Genomic DNA, 14,317 nt, shown 5'->3' with positions numbered 1-14,317 from the left:
CAAACTAGCTTTAGAACTTAGATAAGTTAGGAAAGCTCAAAGAAGAGGGCTGGACTCAGAAGAATTTCTACTAATACAATACTTTAAGTATACAGTGAGCTAAATAGGCTTTTGTAGACTAACCTCTGAAGCTAATCAGTTTTTAAAAAAGTAACACCGTTTCCTTGGGAAAGCTCACTCTGCATTTTAAATGACCAATTTTCCCAGCTCTTTCCACATTAGACTATGATAGCCTTAAGAGTAGCAGAGAACTCTACAGCTTTGAATCTAGGGGTTAGCATACTACAAAATTAGTATATTGATTATCTATGTCTTATGCTTCCGTCTAGATTTTAAATGAATCTTACACTTGAAGCACAAGCTTTGTTTATAACTGAGTATTGCTGCTATTTTTTGATCATATGACATGAACTAGATAGTTTGGTCCACATCAATTCCAAATCCCCAATCATGGAGCTCCCCAGCAGTGAGAAATTTTTGAAATGCGTAAGAACATTGGGTTATCACAATGACTGAAGGAAGATGGTGGCATTTAGGGCTTGGGACTATGGATATTAGACATCCCACCAGGTATGGAATAGTCCCACACGACAAAGAATTCTCCTAGCCCCAATGCAAGTGGTGATGAGCTGGAGGAACCAAAAAATTTAACAGGAGTGAGAAATAATCATTAGGAGAGGCAGAAGAACAGAGACTAACTAAGAGCACAAGCTTTGAGTCAGGTAGACTAAAGTTCAGATTCCTGTTCCACTGTATGGTGCAGGGCACCCTTGAGCAAGTTACTCTGTCTTTTTCAGCTCTGTTCCCTCATCTGTAGAGAAGTTTTATAATAGCACCTACTCCGTATGGTTTTTGGAAGTAAAAAAATAAGATCATGTCCAGTAGACAGTAATATGAGCGCTCACTAAACGTTAGGTATTATTAGCTTGTCTTGAAAACAGCTCTCTGATGTTAATTTTCATGAAAAAAAAAATTAGACCATGTCCCTCTTGCGCTTTTAGGACAAAAATATAAGGCCTCCTCATCCCCTACCCACACACTGCAAAATTTTACCACCTTGGAGTCTATTAGTACTTAGGCAACATATTATTTTTGGTTCCCCTTTGCACATCTCATTTTTTCACTTGTTCTTCTTATTTTTCATTAATTAACCAATATACTTACCACCCTTTGCCCCGCGATGAGAAAAACTGTTGCTGTTTTTAGAACTTTTTGAGTGAGTCCCCAGGAAGACACTTGCAGACTTGTTTTTTTGGGTATAAAAAGTCAACACCTCCTCCAGTTCAGCCTCACTGAAATGGGGAGAGAAAGTATGGTCAGAACAGGAAGGTGTTCTGGAAAATCTTTCTACCAGATTTTACTATGAAAATGGAGTAAGCTGAAGAAGGGGAAAATGAAAAACACAAGCTGGAAACTCCCTATTAATAGATGGTAAAAAAGAAATATAAATGAAGCAGTCTGAAAAATTTAAAGCATGACAAGGTGTTATTCATTCCACAGTGACTATTCTAGATCTGCACTGTCCAATATAGTAGCCACTAGTCATATGTGACTATTTAGACTTAAATGAATTAAAATTAAAGATTCATTTCCTTGGTTACACTAGCCACATTTCAAGTACTCAGTAGCTACAACACAGAAAGTTCTATTGGACAGCCATGTTCTAAATCAGGGGTCAACCAACTACAGACAGTGGGCCAACCCTGACCAGCAGGCTGTTTTTGTATGGCTCCCAGCTAAGAACGGTTTTCATATTTTTAAAGAAGAGTATGCTATAAAGACCACATGTAGCTCACAAAGTCTGAAACATTTATTATCTGGTCCTTGGCAGTTTGTCCAACCCACTTCTAGATAATTGGAGTATATTCACTAAAGAAGCCACTTTGTCATAAATATGGAAACTCACCAGCATAACCAAGGAAGATTTCCCTAACCATCTAGACAGTGGAAACTGAACCAGATGGTCTCTAGGTCACTTCAAACCTTGAAATTATATGCACTTTTTACGAACATCCACAAAATGGAAAGTGTAAGGAAACGGATGAGGGCCCATAGAATTCTTCCAGTAAACATATTATGCATGGATTCTGTAAAATCTGTAGCAGCTCCTCAGCGGCCTTTTGCATTTTTTTCCTGGAGCCTGGCTATGTTCCAGATAAGTGGGCTTCAAATAAGCAAAATATTCCTGCAATATTACAAAGAACCTATATCCTATCTTCAGAATACACTGTAATGACAACCTTGGAAACTGCTCCTATGAATCTCAGAGTAAACCCCAAGGTCTCCAAAGTAGCAAAGAATGGCCTGGCTAATTTGTATCAAGATAGAGAGCTGAATGCTGAGATTTTTCAACCCCTAAAAGCTAACCTTAAGCATGAAGGACTTGCTTTATTTTATATACATTAGGCGTAACCCTTACAGTGCTGAGAAACTGCCAATTCCTCAACCCACTCAACGTAGGCAAAATGTGGTCATCTCCACTGCATCAGTAGGTCAGGGATAAATTCAGATCAAGTAAACACTAGAAACCTCTAACTTCAGCTTTCTGAAGTGTTCTCTCAGCCCTTAGAGTGGTGTGTACTCTGAAGCTGTCTAGAAATACAGCCCAGATGCCCGGCAGCAGTGTTTTGATAACTTAAAACCATGACAACAGCCAATAATTGACTGAGATATGGAGAGATCAAGCCTATGAAACCCTTCCTCTCCTTCTAAGAACGACTTTACTCACATCCAAATGTTAGAAACAAGGGGTTACTGGGAATCAATGGGGCAGTGTGGAAGACAGAATAAGATACTTCTTATTAAGAATGTCTTCTACCTTGCTTGTCTGATGAACTCCTGAAAGTTTTCCGTATTCACCCCATCTTCCTCTTCTTCCTCAAGTTTCTTCGTCGTTTTCTTTCCAGCCATTTGTTCTGTTTCCTATCCAGTCCCCAACCCCACAGAAAAACAAGATAAAACTGACTCCTGATAAATGCATACTTCATCGTCTGGTTTCATTACCCTTGGGTTAATTTGTCTTTATAGTAAAGACATTTAATTCCTCCATGTACTTTTGCCACCTATAAATCTGATATATTATTTTCTGTCATTATTTCATGAAACATTTTAGAGTTTCCAAGTAAGAGTTGCATAATAAATATAAATTTTTATTATGTTTTTACTTTTTACTCAGGTAGCCCAGTGAAAAAAGAGCTTGGTAATGTCTGTGGTCCCACTTGAAGCTTTAATAGAATGACAACAGAGACACTGTATTTTGTTACAGTTAGGGAGAGGAAAGATAGGTCTTGGAAGATACTCCTATAGCAGCATCCAAATTGAGTAAATTCTTCACTTATGTAAGTTGTCCCAAAATTCTCAACAGAGCTGGAGTAGCTATGTAGCTATGGATTTGGTGTGTTGATACTGTACTGACCATGCCACACATTTCACAAAAGCTATTTAAATTTCCAGGCCTCAGCTTTCCTTTCTGAAAAATGACCATGCTCCCCACTCCCCCCCACCCCAAAATGACATTTCTAAAGCATTCTAAGACCCTTGGATAAAAGATGCTTTGCAGACTATTCTCACTAAATAGTCTATTTTCTGGGCTTGGTTGTAAAATGAAGTCACTATCTAAAATGTTCTAGAGAACAAAGTATAACTCTCTCAGGAAGGAAGACTGTGTCACTGTATTAAATCCACAGTTCAAATGTGCTCTCAAATAGTCAATTCACCACTGTCTCCAGGCACAATAATGACAATGCAAATTCACATAGCCCAGGATTCATCTCAGGTGCAACAGCACTCAAAAGGAATGTGCCTTTGGATGAGAGTGAACTACGGCCCCTGGGCCTTCACAAGTAATAAGTAGCTTTTCAGACCAGCTGGGTTAGGGAGTGATATCCTGCTCCCCATAACGTCCCACACAGCATGTGATAATGCTAAAAGGGAAGAAGAACCTCTCCGCCCAGCTGGACAGAGGCTTCTAGCCTGTTTCTGACAGTGAGTGGCGATCCAAAGCACAAGACTAACAGATGAACCACCTACCTTGTTGTACACAATGATAAAGTCACCCAGTTGGTGGGCCAGGATTCTTCTGCGCTCCAGAAGTGCCAGTCTCCGACTGGGTAATACCATCCTCAGTGAGTGCTGGAGGTTACTTGATGCTCGCTTGAGGAAACGAACCACTAGCTCCTATAAATTAAAGAGTCATTGGGGGAAAAAAAGAAGGGATTGTGCTTAATCAACCAACTACAAGGGGATTACACAATAGAGAGGTAAGAAGAGGTATACTATACACTTCAACAAATCAGACCCAGAGCAAACATACTAGGTATAACAAGGATACAGTAAGACAAGAACAAAACAAAACAAACATATCCTCTTCCTTTAACGAGCTGGCAGTGGGAAAATCAAAATCAAGTATGTGTGCAAATAACTATGTAATAAAGTAGTAGCTGTAAAAGTACCACAATTCATATATACATAGTACTATAATAATTCAAAGTGCAGCTATCACTTCCAATGGGGTGATCAGAGAAAGCTACTTAGGGAAAGTAGTAGGTAGAGGAAACTAAAACCATGGATCAAGTCATCAAAGGTGAGAAGGGAGAGAAAGAATACAGAAATACTGACACTCAGAGATCGGAAAGAGGAGGAAGAATCAGAAAAAAACAAACAACACCCACAACAAACCATGACAGAAACATCAGAAATGTAGAAAGAAACACGGGAGAAAACAGTGTCATGGAAGCCAAGGGAGGAAGGCTCCCATGTCACAGCTTCCAAGAGGCTGGAGCAGGAAAGGACCACAACCACTTTCAGCAGAGTAAAGGGGACAGAAAGTAGAGCTTAAGAAACGAATGGATACTGAAGAATACAGGTGAAGAGCAGAAACTACTGATTTAAAAAGTTTAGTGACTAATGGAAAGAAAGAACTGTTACCAGGCTTGCAAGGTGATAGCTTTTTATTTATTTTTTCTTCCCCAAGAATAAGGGTGCTTTTAGAGTTGGAGGTTGGCAAGGAGGGCATAGTGAAAGGTCATTAAGGGGTAGAAGGGATACATCTCACTTGAGATGGGGCAAAGGATTTTGAAATCTGAACAGATATCAATCAGATCATTCATAACATCACAAATGCTTCAAAGAGAGATTTTGCGAGGCCAAGGGCCTTAAAGATAGTAGTTCCCCACACCCAACCCCCAAACACAGTAAAGTTGCCTGAAGATGATGGATTTGGGGAACTTCTGTCGATGTGCCTTCTGTGAATTACGTGATAAAGAAGCTCTGAACCTAACTTGGATCAGAGAAGGCAATTCTACACCTACCTTCCTCATAAACAAGACCACTGCCACAATCATCAGGTAATGCCTTAGAGTTGGTTGTTTAGATAGATTTTCAAATAGGAATGCACACAACTGATACTAAGTTCTGCAGTGAGGATCCTAAATATTCTTATAAAAAGCTCCATAGAAATCCTGTGTGAATTCCAAGTCAGCAGTTGCAATAGTTATTCTCTTCTGAGCTTTTTTTTTCTTCTTGAATTTGATGTTGGTTCACTGTCCTTTAGTGACAATTTACTCCAACATAAAGAAACAGTCTCCTAACCAGAGGGTTGGATTTCATAGGTCTACTCTGCTGTCTTTACTATAGGCTGGTTTAAGCTGTTATATTAGAACATTATTTTTTCACAGTGGACTCTCAAAAAGGCAGTTTCAATTTTCCACTTGGAAAGAGCAGAGCTAACATTTTCCACTGATGGTTGAAAAATTACTCACAACACACAAGGTTTTATCTCTGGGTTGTACTGGCTACTTTAAAATTCACAAGTTGTTTTCTGGGATATCCATCATGCTTTTATAATAAGCCCGGCATATTGTACACCTCTTATATGTGGAGAACTGAAAATTACAGTAGGATCACCACTGAGGTGGACAAAGGATGCAGCTTTCTCAGACTTAATGGTCCTTCTCTTTTCAGTGACAGATCCCTGTGGTTAAAAAGTGTAAGGAAGGGCTGTGGCTTCTTCTATATGCGTTGACCTTACCAAAGAGCTTGAAGCTCCCCGTCATTCTGATCCAAAAAGAAAAACATTGCTAGTATATTAAATTTTAGGCAGGTTCGAATGACCAAGATACAGTAAAAATTATTACACAAGTTTGCTTCCAGTAATCTAAGAATTTTATAAAGTGACAACTAGTAAAGAAAAAAAATGTTAAAATGGAGGATGGTACGTTCTCAGAGGGCCCATGATAAAGTGTTGACTTTCCAAGAACTAACTTGACCCCCCCAGGACAGAAAATAAATGCCTTATGACCCATGGAAGGAAACAGTGCAAGAGCAAATAATGTACAATTGCAACATTTGAGTTTAAGTTCCAGTTTCAGCACATATGAGCTACAGGACAACAGGCAAGTTACCCGCTTCCTCTAGGTCTTTGTTTCCTCATCGGCAAATGGAGATGACAGTGCCCATATCAAAGAATTAATAAAATCTGAAGCTGCTTGAGAAAGGACTCTGCAAATTGTTATTCTTTTCTAGGGCTTTGCATGGGCCTGACATCTAATGAGCAATCAATTTCCATTTTCAGAATGAAGTAAATTAATGCTCTCAACACATACTGTGATGCACACAGCTCCAGATCCAAGATTCACTTCACAGAAAAGTAAGAGAAATCTGCAAGCTATACTGTGGAATAATTCTTTCACCACAAGTATACTGTTCTTTATCTTCGTATAGGAAAAAAGAGAAAAGAAGGAAGGAAGGAAGGAGGGAGGGAGGGAGGAAGGGAGAGTAAGGGAAAGTAAAAAGGTTCCAACAAGAAGAGCCTCACCATCTGTTCATCCTCTTTGGCAGCCCAACTGGCACTGAATGTTTGACCTCCACTGTCTTTCATCAGTCGGATTTGAACATGCTGGAGATAGGCAGAGAATGCTATTCGGGCCTGCACTTTGCTACAGAAATCCAAAACAACATACCGTTATGAGACAGAATGGTGCACCTACCAAACGTGTGCTTGCCTCTCTCAAAGTGGCCTTTGAGGATCCTTCTATTAGGATGGCTAAGAAAAATGAAGCCCATCATACAGTCACTGAGTAAAGATTCCTTCTACCCAGTACATGAGATTTCTTTTTTTTTCTATTTAAAGAAGCAGAGATGGAGAACCCTACTTATTTTCTCATTATTACCATGGAGTGGGGTGGGGTGTGGGGGGAATCAAGCAAGAACAGAGAATCATGTTTCCTACTCTTATACCTTATCTTTTGGAACTTTTAAACAACTTTCTTGGGGAAATGGACAGGAAAAGTTACTGAATTTTCACAAGAACCTTTGTATTGATACAGAAAGGTTTTTCTGCCTTGGAGGCCCTTAAAAACATACTTATCAGTTAGTACAAAAGTATGGCTTTTGCTATAGCAACTAATTTCTGGTGTGCAAAAGCCTCCAAAGCAGGAAACAGATAAATCCTACAAAGGCACTTTGAGACCAAATTTAAGGTCAGGCTTTTCTCAACTACAAGACGGGAGTGGCTGGAGCCCAGAACAAATGAGTGAGGTCCAACAGAGTTTGGCATAGATGCACTGACCGGCTAGGACGAGCCCAGATGTTCAGGGGGAAAAAGAACTCCACACATACAGTAAAAAGCACCTCAGCAACATCACTGAAGAACCCAGCTGATTTCTGCTTGGTGGTCTCGGTTGGAAACAAGGAAATCTGATCAAGCTATCATTTAGAAGACAGAAGTACCAGAGAAACACTGATGACTTTCACTTCAGCTGCTAACTGCAGCAGATCTGTTTTCTTTCAGGAGAGACTGTAGTTACTTCAGCTGCTTGGCCTCCTGACATGCTAGCCAAAATTACATCAGCGAAGATTAGGGCCCAACACAAACTTTGTTTACAATCCTCACACATGCAATCACTGAATGCTTTCTACTCACTGTTCCCCCAAGGTTAGGACGAAGGACTTGTCCAGAGTAAACTGGAAATCCTAGGAGGGTCAACATCTAGCTTCTATGTGTGTGCTGGAAGGGAGAGGAGTCAGGTTGGGGAGTAGATTTGCTTTTCAAGCTCTTCAGAGTATGAAATATAAGGCTACATCTTTGTTATTAATAGGAATAGTTTATGGGTGCACAATATGATTTTGAAATTTATATTTTCAAATGTTTTTCATCAAGAAGAACACTTAAAATCCTTGTTCTGGAGACCATATACACTTTCCCCTCAACCATTCCCATAAGCTGATTATTTTCAAGTCAAAATAAATGAAAGAAGACTCTCCATTTTGGTCAACAAATTCACCTGCAATAAAGTGAGCTAAAAATGGCTAAATGCTAAAAATGTTTCAGACACCTCCAAATGTAGCAAAATACCCAATTTTATTGGCTATTTCCCTGATATTAAAATATGAAGGTCTTTTGGATAAGGGAATTACTGCTTGGAAGTTGAGATTTCAATCAACCTTTTGTTGCAAATCACTGTTGTAAATCAAACGAACAAGAACTGAGTTTTCCATCTCTAAAAACTTTACTAAAGAGATCTGTGGGATGTTAATCCTGAGGTTGTCCCTAAGGTATTGGACACACTGGTCAGCTAGTAATCTGTAACGGACAAACCAAAATAATAGAATAATTTACACCAAAGAAATCTATTTTTTAAAAATAAAAGCCTATGGAGATCCTCAGTATACAAAAGTACACAACTAGTGGGCTGGGGCCTGGAGTCTTGAATCCTTGCCATGGACCACCCCCAGATCCCTCAGTAGCCACTGAGATGCCCCACAGAATTATGGGCAGCTCCAGGGAACACAGTTTGAAAACCACTGATTTATCACTTTAACACACCCTGCAATTAACAAGAGTTTACTCTTTAAAAGTAAGATCCGTGAGATTTATGAATAACTAATTTATTTCTACAACATCTAAGTAGAACGTTATTGCTGGAAAGGACATTAGAATATAGTCCAGTGGTTTTCAAATGTTCTATTTCAATTCAGTGGACTCCTCCTTCCTCTCTAGAGAGCACCGTTTGAAAAACCTGTCTATGTCTAACCCCATACCCTGGCCTAACAGAAAAGAAAACTGGGGCCTAGAGAAGCTCTCTGACTTGCCTGTGGTCACACCGCCAGTTGGCAAGCACTGAAAAGCCAGAGCCAAGTCTTCTGACAGAGCCCTCTCTGCTCTCCACTAACGCAACTACTCTCATTCTTCACGCACCGTTCCAAACCTTAACTCTACCCTCCAACCCCCTAAACGCCAATATCACCCTCCATCCTTGTGGTATAAGAACTGACCTCTAGCTTAGAAACTAAAGGCCGTCATGCTTATATAACTACACTTTCTGCCTCTTTAACCTCTAACTACTGCATTCATTACAGGAAGAGACACCCCTCCACTGGCCTCTTCCTACCTTCCTTTAGGACAATATATCCATTTCTGTATCTCTAATTCTTTTACCATCAAAGCCTTCCCCTAGCCTCTAAATAAGCTCCAGAATCCCTATCTTAAGAAATCTTTTTTCTCTTAGCTTGCTCTCTCTCTCTGATGAGTTCTCACCTGTCTTTCATTCATTGTCAAACTCTCTGGAAAAGTTAGTTCACACTTGCTTTCCTATTTGCTCAACTCACAATTTCTCTTCTACCCACTAAGTCCACACCCAGGTCATAAATGCAGGAGACGCTTTTCAGGCCTCATCCTAACTTGGGCTGCTGGAGGCACTCTATAGCTTGAAACTCTCATCTTGTAGCTTTTCTATACTGTCTCCTCCCAGTTTTATAGCTACCTCTCTGCTACTTCTTGGTCTCTATACTATTAAACACCGGTTTTCCCCAGGCCTCAGTTCTCTTCCTTTTCTCCTGTCTGTGCTTGCTGAACTAAACTGAAATGGACAAGCTCATCTACTCTGAAGTGGTACAGTCCTGTTCAACTCTGACTTTCAAAGCTGTATTTTCACCTGTCTACTGATCATCTTCATCCCAGAGCACTTCCACCTCACCGTGTCCCAAATAAAACACATTATTTCTATCATGAAACCAAATCCTGTGCTCCTTATATTGACCGATGGCAGCACCAAGTTACCAAACTTGGAAAATTCAGTCTCTTTGGAATTCTTACATCTACAGGGACCAACCCCTACCAATTTTAACTTGCAAATTTCATTCACTCCATCCCATTCTCTTCATTCCTATAGTCATTGCTCTGATCAGGACCCTCATCTTCCTGTCTTTGGACTACTTTAACAGCCCCTAACTCGGTTCTCTACCCTTAGTTCTCCTCTTATCAATCACTATCCCACAATGCAACCAGAATTTACTTTCTAAATCAAGATCTGACCATATCACACATCTGCTTAAAGATTATCCATCTAGGAAATAAAGTCCAGGCTCCTCTATGGCACTTTATAATCAAATGACATCCAATTTTTTAGTCTCACTTCTTATTGCACCCTTTTCTCCATGTAACGTCACACCACTAGTCTGTATTTCTCACACTTGCCAAGCTCATTCCAATTTCAGGTTCTTTATACTTGCCGTTCTGCCTGGAATATTCTGCTCCCTGATATTCACATGACTTACTCCTTCTCATCATTTAGGACTCACCTTAAAGCTTACCTCTCCATGCCCAAAGCACCAGAAGCTACAGAAACTTTCTGTCCAATTACCCTCTAATACTACACCCTATTTTATTGTCTACACAGCACTTCTTACTGCCTGAAATTACCTTGTTTCTTTGTTTACCGTCAGTCTTCCCCACCAGACTGTGGGCTCCACGACTGTTTTGGTCTCCACCGTAACACTATACAGCCCAGCACAATTCCTGGTATAGATCAAGCGCTCAATAAACATTTGTCAAGGAAATGAATGAATGACTGTACTATCACCCCTCTGTGCCTTTATTCCTTCTACTAGCGCTCCCATACTTAGCTGTCACCTCCCAAATCCAGAAAGCCTACCTATCGGGGAAGGCCTGGTTCAAATAGTGCCTCCTCCCTAACGTCTCTCTAGCCCTCCCAAGCAAGACCAATCACTCCTTTTCCTGTGTCCTAAGAGCCCATTGTCCATACTGGGGTCATAGCCCCCGCTCTTTAAGTGTCCCCACTCTAAGCCATGAACTGCTTGAGCTCCTTGTCTCAGTCACCTTGTGCTCTTAAGTCACTAATGCTGAAACCCAACAAATATTTGTTGAGCCAGTGAGACCTGGGTTTGTATCATAGTTCTAGACCTTGGACAAGCAACTTCTCGAAGGCTCAGTTTCCTTGACAGTAATAATATCAAATCACAGTCATTAATTCACAGGATTCCTGTGCATAAGAAATGAAAAATGGCTATAAAGCCACACGCACAATACCCTGGTACACAGTACAAACTAGCTGTTTTCAGTTTTGCTATTATAATTAGGAAAGGTACATACCTAAGATTGCCATTATCTTGCAGAATCTGCATCAGGTTAAATTTAGGCTCTGGATCCTGAGTCTCAGTTTTGCAGCACTGTTCACCTTTGTTATTCCATTCAGGAACTTTCACGGCATTCTCTCTGGGTGGATTTTCTACCATAACGGTCAGTGAGGGTGTGCGTTTGGCTTGATTTTCTCCGAGGGACCCTGCAGACTCCTCCTGGGAAGCTTCCTGTTCTTCATCTTCACTGTCTAAGGCGACTTCTTCCTCCTCTTCGCTCTCTGTCTCAGTTTTAACATTCATTTCAGCTGGTTGGGTAATCACTAAATGCGAAGAATCACTAATGTTGCTGAAAAAAGGATTAAATTTTCCTCTCTCCCAATACCTTCCTTTTATCTTTTCAGTAAAAACCCATTTCTAAATCAGACCACAAATAATGCACAAAATTAACAACATATACACGTCCCTCTTATATATTCTAAAAACCTATCAATGATCTTCATTAGAGTTGATGTTTCGCATCGTAATACCAATGGTTCTCTCACAACTTAAGGCAAAAACCCTTTTAGTAGAGTAATCTCTATGGCGTGTTAGAGGTTTTCAGAAGGGCATCTTTCACGGGGTTACAATAAGCAGGGGAATATCTTTCTATCATATGTTTATCCATTATCCTTCTCCTCCACTGCCTTGGAAGGTCTATGAGGATAAGGACCATAGCTTTTTTATTCACCAATGAAACCCCAGTGACTAATGTGCTTGACACAGGCACTCAACAAACGAGAGAAGGAGGGAGAAAAAGGAAGTCAATTCATCTGTGACAAACAGATCTGTAACAAGGGAGATTCTAGGAGAGAATGAAATTCCCCTTTTTTTGTTCATGTTTAAAATACTTACACAATTCAGCAATGTCAAAGGACGAACTGGACTTCATACCTAATCACGAAAAACCCAAACAATGATGCTCAGGGTTCCATTAAACTTAAGCTAAGTATCAGGTAGTTAAATGATGCTGTAAGAGTAAGAGCAAAGGCCAAAATGTGTGCACTTCGGATATTCTTCAAATACAAATATCACAGAATGGAAGGTTTAAAAACTTATTATCTTTTTGAAACAAGTTTCCGAGGAAAAAGACTATATCAAAAAAAGTAAGCATATGTGATCAGAAAGTTCTGATTCATTAAGTGTTAATTAAGAAGCTCATTAAATCGGTCTGACAGGACACAGATCATAGAGCTCGGTGAAAGCCCACCAGCCGGTACCTGGATATTTTGGCCGCATTGCCCTCGATCTGCCGCTCCGTCGTCGACGTTTTCGCATCTCCAGAGACAGGAGCTTCCTCTCATAAAGAGCAGCGTGCAGCTTGGCCCTTGAATTCATATTCTCCACCTTCAATTCCGGTGCTCCATCAACCACCATTCTATGGGAAAAAACATGGTAGCTAGAGCCTTCAGAAAGTTCTCTCCTTTATTCCAAGGCTAAGCTTGACAGAACTCTGTAATGATGTCAGGCCAGGCATGGTTACTCTAGTGAATTCTAAAATGTTTGACAGATAAATGGGAATACTGGAATCTACATTAGAATTTCCCTAATGGGCTATCTGAATTTGTTAAATGTTCTGAACAAAAATATATCTGAAGATAATGTTTAAGTATTTTTAAGTATTCAGTAAAACTGGCTGACTATTCAGTACAGAGATCATAAAGTGCTACCCAACTATGCCTTAAGAATGACTACAGATACTGGTAACACTTTAATTCTTAAGCTGGTGATGGCTAGAGGTGTACTTATTATGTTATTTATTCATTATAACTTACTCAGAATTACACAAACATTCCTTGGACATATATAATATTTAATAAATACAGATTTAGCACAGGTTGAGACGAGGAGAGGAATGGCTGATAATCTGTGAATATAGCAGCACAGAGCTGAATGAGACTCACAGGGAAAGCATCTTCGTGAAAAGTCACCAAGACCTTGGGACGCACCAAGTCTCAAGAGCTCCAACAGGAGGAACTTCTCTCTTAGAGCGTCCTTAGTTACAGGAGGAGTTGGGGAGAGGTGGCAGGGACTCTCCAGGTATTGAGTACAGGTCAGGAGTTAGGGTCAGAGGCACAGACAAGGGAAGGCAGCAGATGCAGGACAACACCAAATTCAATCAGATCATGGATGGGAAATGAGATGAGGAGAGGGAATGGCTACAGGTACATTAGGCATTAGATAAAATAAATCATAAATTAGGTTAAGTCACAGGAACCAGCCCCAATCCACACAAGGACCGGGCAAAGTACAGCACAGGCAGAGATAACCAGGTCACAAAAGAGAGACAGGGTTCTTGGTCACTAAGTCAGAAAAGACGTATCCATGTTAGTGTCGGAAAGCAGGCAGCCAACTCTGTATACCCAGAACTCAAGATCTAACTGGTTGGCTCTGAACTCTCTCTCTTGTGAACTCTACACAACTCAAAGCGTATTCCCTTTGAGGTGGAAATTCATCCCCACTCCTCTGGGAGTTTTTAGTCCCTGAGTATGATGGAAAGGCTGTGTCTTTTGGTCTATTTAGGACTTTCAGAGATTTCTGGGTGGATGGACTGGATAGTAAGTATTTTGAAGGCCTCCCCTCTAGAGCGGGAAACTGAACCAAGAACTGGGAGGGTCCTGATACGGGGTGCAGAAAAGGGAAGCAAATTAATAAACTTTAAAAATAGTTCAACCCCAGTTTATCATAGTCTCAACAACTGAACATTACCCCCTCACACACACACACACACACACACACACACACACACACACACACACACACACACAGTTATGAAAATAGATTTTTGGCCAATTAAATAATAAAGAAAATAAAACAAATCTGATATTTTAAAATAACAACTATAAGCTTCTAAGAAACCCTGAACAGACATATAAATCACAACTATTACAAGGAATGGAGGTAG

At 40.2% G+C, this 14,317-nt stretch overlaps 1 protein-coding gene across 9 annotated transcripts in view; it reads right to left on the bottom strand.

The window, feature by feature from the left end:
* The window catches only part of TTLL5 (tubulin tyrosine ligase like 5), a 332,702-nt gene that overhangs the window by 200,704 nt on the left and 117,681 nt on the right, over positions 1-14,317 (bottom strand). For 5 of the 9 annotated variants that reach the window (XM_055088628.1, XM_024117326.2, XM_055088629.1 and 2 more), the window contains 6 exons: positions 12,633-12,790; positions 11,390-11,696; positions 6,815-6,935; positions 4,030-4,176; positions 2,819-2,922; positions 1,165-1,292 (listed from right to left, as the gene is read on the bottom strand). In XM_055088628.1, coding sequence (XP_054944603.1) covers positions 1,165-1,292; positions 2,819-2,922; positions 4,030-4,176; positions 6,815-6,935; positions 11,390-11,696; positions 12,633-12,790 — 965 coding nt within the window. Of the gene's footprint in view, positions 1-1,164; positions 1,293-2,818; positions 2,923-4,029; positions 4,177-6,814; positions 6,936-10,699; positions 10,796-11,389; positions 11,697-12,267; positions 12,307-12,632; positions 12,791-14,317 lie in introns of all 9 variants that reach the window. The other 4 variants (XM_028496210.2, XM_055088626.1, XM_028496209.2 and 1 more) reach the window with 2 other exon arrangements.

This window comes from Physeter macrocephalus, chromosome 11 (assembly GCF_002837175.3).
Source record: "Physeter macrocephalus isolate SW-GA chromosome 11, ASM283717v5, whole genome shotgun sequence".
NCBI classification, from domain to species: Eukaryota; Metazoa; Chordata; class Mammalia; order Artiodactyla; family Physeteridae; genus Physeter; species Physeter macrocephalus.
Note: the sequence above shows the minus strand (reverse complement) of the source record. Positions and strands in the feature narration are given on the sequence as shown.